At 36.5% G+C, this 12,276-nt stretch overlaps 1 protein-coding gene across 5 annotated transcripts in view; it reads left to right on the top strand.

The window, feature by feature from the left end:
- Positions 1 to 12,276, top strand: part of pcdhac2.S (protocadherin alpha subfamily C, 2 S homeolog) — a 130,586-nt gene that overhangs the window by 98,313 nt on the left and 19,997 nt on the right. For all 5 annotated transcript variants that reach the window (XM_041588813.1, XM_041588815.1, XM_041588814.1 and 2 more), the window contains exon 2: positions 9,001 to 9,059. In XM_041588813.1, coding sequence (XP_041444747.1) covers positions 9,001 to 9,059 — 59 coding nt within the window. The remainder of the gene's footprint in view (positions 1 to 9,000; positions 9,060 to 12,276) is intronic.

The following is a 12,276-nucleotide window of genomic DNA, read 5'->3' as shown; positions in this document are numbered from 1 at the left end:
CCTCCACTCCAGCGATTTCCCATTGCTCTCCGGCGCTTTCCCCTGCCCTCCACTCCAGTGCTTTTGTGCATGTGTGCACACAATGCGTTCAGGGGCGCGCGCACACGGAGGGAAGCACGGTGGCTGGCCGGGTCACCCAGGGCGCCCGGACTGCTTGGCCCGGCACTGCAGGCAGCAGTTATAATTAATACAATAGTCGCTAATACTCCAGAGTAGTGATGTGCGGGCCGGCCCGATACCTGCGGGACCCACAGGTCGGTTGGGTTCGGGCTGGTGGGCGGATCCGGGTCGAGCTCTTCTTCCTGCTCTCTCCGGCGCCACCTTACATTGCCGACTTCCGGGTTCTGGTTTTATAGCTGCTCGCCTACTCACCCCGTCCCTTTTATCATGTCATCGGCAGGGCGGGTCTATAAAAGGAACCCAGAAGTCGAGCTCAGGTGGGCGCAGGTGGTGGGAGGGCAGATATAGGACTGGTGCGGATCGTGAAAAACTTGACCCGCACATCACTACTCCAGAGATCCTGCTGAGAAATGTATCAACTAAGGGGCACATTTACTTTGCTCGAGTGAAGAAATAGAATAAAAAAAACTTTCAATTTCGAATGTTTTTTGGCTACTTCGACCATCGAATTGGCTACTTTGACCTTCGAATCGAACGCCCATAGGCTTCCTACAATTTTTTGGTCGAAGAAAAATCGTTCAATCGATGGATTAAAATCCTTCGAAACGTTCGATTCGAAGGATTTAATCGTTCAATCGAACTATTTGCGGTAAATCCTTCGACTTCGATATTCGAAAGTCGAAGGATTTACATTCGGCAGTCGAATATCGAGGGTTAATTAACCCTCGATATTCGACCATATGTAAATCTGTTTAGATTCTGCACCTGAATAACTGAGCTGCAAGACTAAAACACCACAGAGAGGAACATTAAACTTTAAACTTAGATTTTGGAAAAACAGTAACAAATAAATAATGGATAGTAATTGAAAAAAAAAGTCTTTATCTTTGGGGAACAATCTGAAAACAACTGAACTGAAAAAAGTGTTTGGAAGGTGAACAACCCCTTTAATGTTTCCACTGAGTATGCACAGAAAGTGGAGAAACTCTACTTCAAAAGTAAACGGTATACCTGTATATATATATATATATATATATATATATATATATATATATATATATATATATATATATATATATATATATATATATATACATATATATATATACATATATATATATACATATATATATATATATATATATATATAAATATATATATATAAATATATATATATATATATATATATATATATATATATATATATATATATATATATATACATATATATATTTTCCATTTCAGGCTGTATAGAAGGAGCACTGACATTGCAGGTGGAGAGCCAAGCAGACATGTAGATGAAATCACCAGAGGTAGGAAGAGAAGGAAAAGAGGGATTAGGATGCAGAATTTACAGGGGGTGTATTCTGCAATATTTTCTGCATAGGACTTTTAAACAGGTCTTATATATTAGTAAATTAATGCCGGCAATTTTTTTTACTGGGGATTCACTTTGCTCTTTAAAGTAAACTGTAAAATTGAATATGATTCTGAAAATGGTTTCATAGAAAAAAAATAAATGTATGCATTTGCTCATTTATTGCCGTCACCATAGACTTTTAAGAAAAGAGATGCCAGTATCCAGAATTTGGAAGCTATGTCTTGCAAGAGCGAGTTGCTCCCAATTAAGATGTATGTATTCTGATGACAGTTGCCAGTGTCAGTTTTCCAATGTGTCTTTCTGTGTTTTTGTGCTTGTTCAAATCTGGAGAATTACTTAACAGATGATTATGTGGTTTACTCCAAATGTCATGTTTTATTACTTGAAACAGGTTGCAATGATAAAGGACATCAGACAATGGAAACAGTGAGCACATCACAGTAATATATTTGAAATATGAAAGACAGTCCTGTAATAACCTGATGTTTAAATTGTCATGTGTACAGCCATTGTGTTGAGATAAAGAACTCGTGGAATTTATGCCATTTAGATTATATCAAAGTCTGATATCAAGCTGCCAATGCATTCTTTAATGTATAGGTTATTTAATAGGTAATATATATAAGGTACCTTATAGCTAGGACAACTATATGCAGTATACACTTGTGATGGGTGATTTTTTTTGTCTGTCATGGATTCACGCCAAAATTCCGCATTCCAAAATCTGTGAATTTTTTCGTGAAAATTGCAGCAAAAAAGTTGCAGACAAAAAAATGGCAATAAGAAATAATGCCCATAGACTTTAATTCATTTTGAGAAAAAGTTACCATAAGAAAAAACGCCCCCTTAATGCATTTTGTGAAAAAGTAACAAAAAGAAAAAACGCCCATTGACTTTAATGCATTTTGAGAAAAAGTAACAATAAAAAAAAACGGCAATTGACTTTAATGCATTTTGAGAAAAAGTAACAATAAGAAAAAACGGCCATTGCCTTTAATGCATTTTGTGAAAAAGTAACCATAAGAAAAAACAGCCATTGACTTTAATGCATTTGGCCCGAAACATGTGTAGTGTGTTACACTGCTAAAATAAATGAAATTTGCAGTTTGAAACTCACTGCCTGAAAGCTGTTTATTCCAAGTTTTATAACTTACTTGGTTTTAATATTTTAGTTGTTTGTGAACAGTATCTGCTGTAGTCTGCAGTCACTAGCTTGTGATCTGTTGGTAGCTTTTGGACCCCCTTTTTCTATGTAATCTATTCCACCATTAAAGAAAAAAAAGATTTTTGTATTTTTTGTCTTTAAATCAGACACAGCTGATTATGATTTAAAATAAATCCCAATGTCATGATTTAAGGTACGACATATTTTCAGTAAGTAATCAATAAAGCAGGATGTATTGAATCAATACAGAACACTATTCTATTTCATATAGTATTATAGAGTAGAGGAATTATGCCTCAACAGCAAACCGGGACCATATTTTTTATTTGACGTGTTTGTATATTTGATCGATAGTCATTTCCTATTCCTATATCCTTCGATTTTAATATCTAACCTAGCCATTCAATTAGAAAAATACAAATGTTCATAAGGATGCTGTATAGAGTCGGTGAAGCTGCTTATTTTGTCTTTGTTGCAATCTAAAGAGGACATTTATGTATTCATACTATTCATTTATGTTTTCATGACAGTGTGGACAATATCCCAACAAAGGTCTCCTAAAAAAGTCTAAGACTACAAGGCTATTTTTTGTACGCTTAGGTGATAATGTCCCAAGGACACACCACAAGATGACCATTTGTGACACCAGCTTTAAAGGCAGCAGAGGGCATAGGGGTCAATTTATTAAACTGTATAAAAAGAATCTGGCTGACAACAGTGCAAAAAGCTGTGTAAAATGCAGATTTTATGTGCTAAAGGATCTACAGACAGGATGTCTGTGCCATTTGCTATATTTTGGTATATTTTGGTAGCTGAGCATGAGTAGAGAATAACAGTGCTTTATTAGCAGGCTCATGCAGTCACAACAGTAAGCAACTCTAACACCAAAAGTAGTGATGGGCGTTTCGCCGGAAAATTCGCAAATTTCCAGCGAAATTCGCAAAACGGTGAAAAATTAGCGAAACCGCGGCGTCCGTTTTGGCGAAAAAAAATTTTGACGTGGGCAAATTTTTTCTAGCCAATTTATTCGCTGGTGGCGAATCGCGCAAATTCGCCACGAATTCGCACCTGCCAAATAAATTCGCCCATCACTAACCACAAGCTGCATAGAAAGTATGCAGAGTATAAGTCTTGAGCACAGTGACATCTACAGGCCATTTGTATAAACACCACATATTACCCCTATAGTAGAAAACATTTGGACAACTATAATAAACAGCAACAATTAAACAGTATATATTTTAAAACAATATTATGCATTCTTCACATTACAAAGTCCAGGTAGTTTCTGATTCTCTCAGTATGCCTCATAGGTTTACTTTCTTCAGGCCTATTGCAGTTGACATCAGGAGAAGGAAAATGTCCTTCATCAAATGGAGCTTCTCCAAAGTCATATCTAACAGGAGCAAGACGATTTGCATTCCATATGCATCCATCAGACAGTTCATATGTGTAGGGTCCTCGCTGGCGTCTCACTTCAAGTGGTGTAGTAAATTTAGATTGTCCTTGTTTCAGTATTCCTGGTTTCTTAATTCTGACTAAAGATCCAGACTGAAAGTGCACTTCTCTTGCACCACATTTTCTGTCCGTATAAGCCTTGCATTTGGCTTGTAGGTGAATCCATTTCTTTATCACTGTATTTTGCCTGTGCATTATTAGGCCACAGTTTTGAATTCACAATCTGTACATTCCCAGCAGTTCACTGACTGAGAGTTTTAGCCTCTGACACTGCTGTTTCAATTTGGCTAGCAACTGTAATAGCCTTTGCAAGGGTTAAATCCTGCTCTAGAAGCAGTCTCTCTCTAATGCGAGGTGAGTTAGTTTTTTTCACTATTTGGTCTCTTAGCATTTCATCTGTTAGATTCCCAAACTCACAGGTAACAACCAGCTCTCTCAAAGCTTCTACAAATTGTTCTGTGGATTCGCCATTACGTTGTCCACGTTGGAGGAATTTATATCTTTCAACAACCACATTTACTTTTGGCACGAAAATGTTGTTCATAGCAGTAAGTGCAGTTTCTTAAGTCTCATCAGGTAATGGTAATGTATAGAATATACGCTATCCCTCTGCTCCCAGGTAGTGAATAAATAAAGCAATAATAAATAAATAAATAAATAGCAGCAGAAATCTCCCCTTGGTCAGCAGCAATAATGTAATATTCAAAAATACGGATCCAAGCAGTAAAAGGTATGGTAGGCTCACCAGGGTTTGGGAGAAAAGGCGCAGGCTGCTGCAGAGGTAGAAGAGACATCTTGTTTTGTTTTTTTGAGTGGGGCGCCCCAGGGCTGGCGGGGGTCCATGGGGGCCGGGGCCCACCGGGTTTTTTTCCTGGTGTCCCGCCAGCCCAGTCCGACACTGGATGGTTGTGAGTTTAATATACCACCAGAGTTTCTTGTGAATCAAAGTGTAGATTTGCAAAAGGTGATTTTCTATATAACAAGATCACTGGGTGTGTGACTGAATCAAGAATGCCATACTATTTTTGTCTTCTTCTGTTTTCTTCCCATTTAAGGTACACCACAACCCTTTGCCATTTACCAGGTTAGCGCTCCATTATATCAGAAAATCATACATAAATGAAAAAGTAAATTCCCAGGTTTATTTTAATATTCACAAGATATTTTCAGGGTGATCAGTTAAAAGTTGTGGCTGTGGACTCAATAAACACAATAAACTCCTTCCTTTTTATCCGTAGGGGGGTTTCTTAGTGAGTGCTATTTTAAACGGCAAAGTAAGGGATTTAGAAGGGGAATGATGAGAAAGTGACCGTATATAGATTTAAAAAGTGTTTTATGCCACTAAGTTCTATGTACAGGAAATACACATTATAAAAGCTGTGATTGTGCAATTGTTTTTATTTTATTCTAATTTTAAGAGAAATGCTGTCACTTAATCTGTTTGTATAGGGGATTTCATAGTAATGTCTGATTAGTACTGTTAACTGATCACCCTGAAAATATCTTGTGAATATTGAAATAAACCTGGGAATTGACTTTTTTTTTATTAATGTGTGGGGTTCAGATATAAAAAAATCGCTAAACTGGTAAATGGCATATTGTATTTTTTGTATAAAGTATATATTCTATTGAACTTGTTAGTATCATTGGGAGAGTCACAGTTTATCTAGAACACAATTGTTTATATAAGCTTAGTGCGGATTAGGCAAAACATGATCTGGTTTAGACTGGTGTGCACCACTGTAGGATGAGTCAGCCTTAGTTAATAGGCATCAGTATATTATTACTGAAGAAGAAAGAGAATAAATATGTCAAGTGTATATAGACACACACACATCACGCACAAGCAACAAGAATAAATAGAAAAGACTGTGGGCTTAACCATTTCTCAGCAGAAAATAAAATGGATAGATGCAGAGATTCTCGTCTCAGTTTCTCTTCCAAACTGACACGAGGGCAGATGTCGCCTCAGGTGGATTCATATTTAGCAACGGAAATTGAGAAACAAGGCAAAGGTTATCTACTTGCATGTGTGTAATTGTATTCAGTACCGATCCTAGAAATATTCTTAATTTAACCCTGCTACTTGCAGTATGATTCACAACTGTGTGTGTGTGATACACACACAATTTCAGTTCTGTGCTAAATATGAATAGCAGAAATGTGACCAATATACAACTAATGACATAAAAAAAACAATTACAGTTGGCCTATAATTAGGAAAACAGCACAATATATTTTGCCCATTGTACTCTAACCTCTATAACTAACTTTGCAGTAAGCCATAATAAGCAGTAAGGTAAGCATATGAAAAAGGGAACCAATAACTGCTGCCTGCTACAAGTTATTGCATCTGGGCAGATGTAGTACATTTTATTACATGACCCAATGCAGTTTCATGTCATAAGTGTTTTTAAGCTTGCTACTTGTCTAGTAACCCACAGTAACCAGGTAATATTTTGGTTGGTTGCTAGTTGTGCCAGCGTTGACTTCGCAGCACTTCGCCAGGCAAAGTTTTTTCAGGGTGCCGCTAATTCACTAAAATCCAAAGTTGTGCTCAGAGAGGCAAAAGGTAGGGAAGTTGCACTACCATTAATTCGTCAAGCAAAGCGAAGTTACGCTAGCGATGCCTGATTTGCATACGGCGCCAAGTTAAAGTACAATGGACGTATATGTAGCAGCAAATACATTACACTACACAAGCCTGGGAAAGCTTCATAAAATAAAATAGAGTTGTTATATTGCCCTATACATGTGCCCACTGTATAGTTTAGGTGCCATATGTTAGGAAATGTAGGGGGGAAGGAGGGTACCCCCAAAAAAATGTATGATCTTTTTCAGCCTATCACCCTTAAAAAAGGAAAAGACGCCAGCGTTTTTTGGGACTTAGACAAAATTTCAACTTTTTTTGAAGCAAGCCCTATCTACTCTATTGCACTTCGCCTGGTCTGAGGTGGTGAAGGCAAGTCTGGCGCAAGAGGTAACATTCATTAAAATACACAAGTTAGTGAATTAGCGTAGTTACGCCCCTTCGTAATATCGCAAATTCGCCTGGCGTAAGGGTGCGAAGTAGCGCTAGAGTAGGTCTACTTCACTAGTGAATTTACGCCAGGACCCGTTAGTAAATCGGCGAAGTAACGAAATGACGTCACTCTGGCGCTAGCGTTAGCCGATTCACGCTTTAGTGAATTTGCCGCAAAGAAAGGTGCAATGTCCTGGGTATTGGTGGAATATGAATAGGCGTAGTACATTTCACATATTAATCTTTCAGTTGTACCTGAAATGAGGCAATACTTGTAGTAGCTCAGTGGATAATCTGGGTGAGGATTGTGAATGTGGGATAGTAAGTATAATAGCTTAACATGTTGCCTGTTGGAGCTGTAACAATAGTCTTTAAGGAGGGATTGTGGAAGTATGGAGGCAGAAATAGCAAGGTGAGATGGTGACTATAGAAACAATTATGATAGTAGACTTTGGCAAAGGGCTTTTGCTGTGAAGTATCATGTAGATGATGAATAGTGACCAGGGTCAGTACATTGGTGCCCCATTGGATGCCCTCTAACTTGTATGTCATTTGCTGGCTTTAAGAACAGACCTGTGTTGCGCTCATGTACTTTTTTTTTACAAGATTTGGCACAAGACGATCAGATACTTTAGGTTCAAGTAGATGGGTTCTAACAGGTGCAGGTGTACATAGGAAGTCTGTAATGCTTTCCTTCTGAAAGAATTTTAAATGTGCCATATAATCATCATTTTTGAGCCTGAATATTTTAAGATATCCTGGACTATGACAGTCAAGGTTAAGATATATATTCCCTTGTCACTAAATAGAGAATCTTGGGCAAAACTTGCAGATTCCGACTAATCATTGGTGGTTGTAGAAATGTAAAAATAAAACCCCATTTTTACTTTCTTTAATGAAAAAGAAATCTATCTCCAATATACTGTAATTAAAAAATGTGTACTGTTTTTATAAGAACCCTCACTGTATGCCGTGAAATTCCCCCTTCGTTTTACTTGCTCTGACTGCTGTGGATAGGATACTTCAGACAATCCCTAACTGCTCTGCAGGGGAGCACCCCACCTTACTACCCTGGCCTCGAGCAGCTTTGTTTGTTTCCCTATAAAGCAGCCGGCGACTGTGTAGAGATTTGTATCCGTAGACCCAGTACAATCTCTATATTCTGTTTATTAATCAATCTTGCTGTATCGGCTTCTATGGCAGATATTATTTGATTTGTACTGTTTTGATGATGTATGATGATCCCTAAGCTTAACCTTCCAACTGAAGCCCAGACCACACTGAGCATGTGTGTAGTCTTGGTCTTGCAAAGATGTTTAACAAAGTTACAAGATGATGACCCCCTGTGGCCAACTTTGAAAACATAAATCATTTTTTTAATTAGGCTTCTGGTGCAGTAAGTTTGTTTATGTTTAGTATACAAAATACAGCATTTCTAGCATGATTCTATTTTAGACTTTAGTTCCCCCTTAAAGGGACAGGATGCACCTGCAAGATAAGAAGAAACTCATACCAACAATTTATCTGTGAAGTGGTAATTCATTTTACTAACTCTGCCAACTGTAACTTGGCAGAACCTGGAAGCAAGAGAGAAAAATAAACTGTTTTAAATTTCTCATTTATTAGTGGTACAACTTAGTGGTGCCTACCTCCCAAAAAAAATTTCATATGAATAAATGGCATATGCAGTAACCCATATTTTCAAATACAAATTGCTCCATATTTGACTACAGAAATAAGGTGGTAGCATTTCAATTCATGGAATTGTTTGTGGCCTGTTATATTTAGATGATATTGAAACAACAAAATCCAACATTTTCCTTTACAATTATTTTGTTTTTTAATTTTTTTTAGCCCAAACACCCTCATCCAGACTGGCGTTACTCTGCTTCACTCAGAGCTGCAATGCAGGGGTAAGTTAATTGTTATTGTTCTCTTCCAAGCTAGAGGTTTATCTTATATTAGAACTTTGTTTTAGTCATATATTATAAACTGCTTAATAGATTTTTTTTTCTCTCAAATATTTAACTGAAAAGAGTATTTTGCATGAATCCTTATTAGTTTATCTCCTATATAAAAAGTTTATCCCCTCCCCCTTCACAAATATGATACTTTCTAGAGCTCTACCAGCTAATTATATTTGGGGGGAGGTCTACCATTGTACATGGTTTTTGTAAAAGTTATGCTAGGTGAAGTGCAGTTTACAAGATTTTGTAAAATGTTGTCATTACCAGCCATCATTTATGGTGATATATGCTGTGTCACATGATGTGCTGTGTTGGCTTACCATTGCTTTGAGCCCTGAACCAACAATTGTATTTGAAGTTTTACAGTATATAATCAGTCTTGTAAGATGATGCATCTCTTCAATAGATGAAGACAAAGCAAAGACACTAAAATTTGTGAATTTGGTTTCTTCTAGTTGGGGGATTCAGAAGAGTTAATGAAAATGAACATTACATATTTACATATAATTAAAGATATAAAATATAATTAAAGATCCTGACCCCCTGAAATAATCAAGATAGTCTTCACTCTCCAACTCTCAGGGGCATATTTTAATTCGAATTAAAAAAAAAACCAACCGAAATTAAGTCGAAGTTTTTTTGGTCAAATAGGTCAAATTCTAATCGTACGAATTGAAGGAATTGTGCTTTCGATCCAATTCGATTCAAAGTTTTTCTCAAAAAAACCTTTGATTTTTCAAAGTCCACCAATTGACTCCAAATAGGTTCCAGGAGGTCCTCCATAGGCTAAAACAGCAATTCGGCAGGTTTTAGATGGCGAATGGTCGAATTTTTAAAGAGACAGTCCATGATGAATTTCGATATTCAAATTTTCGATTTTTTTTCAAATTCAATTCGAATTTAGACTATTCCTTAGTCGAAGTACACAAAAAATAGCTCGAAACTAAAAAAAAAAATTTATTCGAAAATGAACCTCGACCTTTGTTAAATCTGCCCCTCTGTATCTGTCTCTCTGCATTCTCTCTTCATGCTGGAGTAGTGAGCCTGATTTTGAATGACAGTTAAATCTAAAATATATTTTAGGGTGGCTCCTTTTGACTAGAAGATATATTAGGATTAACTCTTTTAAAATCACCGCAAATCCTGTCTCGCTATTTGTAAGATTTGTGCCAAAGTTAGTTATTTTGCTGGAATCAGTTACTTGAATTAGCTCTAGTACATCTGCTATGAAAATGAGCCCCCGTAAAAGATATATTGGATCTAATTGACACCCAACTCCTGCATGAGGCAAGAATGAAGAGAAACAGACGCTGAAAGGGGAAAGCAGAGATAAACCTTATTATTTCAGAAACTGTATAGAATTTTTAATTGACTATATTTAAAATATTTTATATTTTAATTTTCACTATAGTTGCCCTTTAATTATCTAAGGGGTGTTGGGCAAGGTTGCTTTTTTCAACAGTAACATTTCTCCTTAAAACTCCTTAGCCAATTAGAATTTACCGATTCCAAATCCAAAATGGAGAACTTTTATTAAAAGCTAAATGTGCTGCTTTTTTTTATCTTCTGATTGCAAGGAACTGGAACTATTCATAGATTTGACATTAATACATGTAGGCTGCACAGTTATGATGCTCAATTAAACACCCACATTTGTTCTGGTTTATTCAAGGGGCCTACTTTGTCAATATAGTTTGTTAAATAAATTTAACAATATATTTGCCTAAAATTTTTCCTTGCAGATCAAATCCTATGAATTTAAATTGATGACTATAACTGTTAATTTGTATAATGCTGGTATTTATCACAGCAGGCTGTCACAAATGGTAAAATACATGTTTGTTGGTTGAAATGAGCTGTTTCTGTGATAACTACAGGGATTGCCCCTTTTCTATGACAAACTCCAGTGCAATGCTAATATAATTTCTTCATTTACTGTACTGTCAGTGATAACAATGTAATTAGTAGCATTGTCGAATCTCACACTAGAGGCACCTTCCCCTCAATCTCAGCCTCACCCTTCCTAATTATTTCTTGAGCATATTAAAACACAATCACTCCGGTGAGACACATATAGCCATTAATGAACTCCGTAATGAGTGATTTCCGATACTTTATTAGAGCATACAGCACACTCCTACTGAATACAGAATTCCCCTATGGAGAGAATTGACAAAAGTGGAGATACGTAGCTCATTTTCGGAGTAAAAGTGGTGGTAAACGGGTGTAAAATACTCTCTCCATATTTACAAACATAAATCCGACTAAATTCCTACTCAACCTCCACTTTTCATTTTTTAGTGAAAGAAAGACAGTTACAGACACTTTTATGAATTTGTCTTTTAAACAACATAAAAATGGGGCAACGACATTTTAAACATCATTTTCTCCCGACATTTTAAAAACTGAGTAAAGCTCAGTGTAACTATTCCCCATGTGTCAGATCAATTCTACACTAATTTGCTCTGCTTTGGTTCAGCCAATCTTCATTTCACACTTCTTGTAGGTTCCCCATTAGGGAATTATTATCATATTAATAGGGAACCGCATTTTATAGTCCAGGCACAAGTTTCTGTCTAACCCTACAGCTGTAAAAGCCTCATTAAAGGACCAGTAACATCACAACCATTTTTTTTAACATTTGTTAGTATATATTCAAGCATCCAAACACCAAGACAAATTAAACTTTAAAATCAAAGCCTTTATTAAGAAATAACTTACTGAAACTCAGCTACCGTTCCTCTTCCGAAAAGGTGATCGCGATCCATCGTGCTGCGCTCAATTTCTCCTCCCTGCCTTCCTTATAGAAGATAGCCAGGGAGGATAAATTGAGCGGCACACAATGGATCCTCGCCCTGTGGTCTTTTCTGAAGAGTAGCGGAAGCGGAGTTTCGGTAAGTTATTTCTTAATAAAGGCGTTGCGATTTTAAAGTTTTATTTGTCTTGGTGGTATTTTTTCAATGTATACTAACAAATTTTTAAAAAAAAAATGTTACTGGTCCTTTAACAAAACAAGTAGAACACTGACTAAATAAAAAAAAGTGTATTTAATACTATTTTATATGTAAAAAGTTTTTAACTCACACTTGCTTTATTTTACTAGTTTTTAGCTTAATGAATGAGGCAATATTAGCCATTTGCAATATTAGCAATGTGACTGTAT

This window comes from Xenopus laevis, chromosome 3S (assembly GCF_017654675.1).
Source record: "Xenopus laevis strain J_2021 chromosome 3S, Xenopus_laevis_v10.1, whole genome shotgun sequence".
NCBI classification, from domain to species: domain Eukaryota; kingdom Metazoa; phylum Chordata; class Amphibia; order Anura; family Pipidae; genus Xenopus; species Xenopus laevis.
This window is presented reverse-complemented; position numbering and strand designations above follow the sequence as displayed.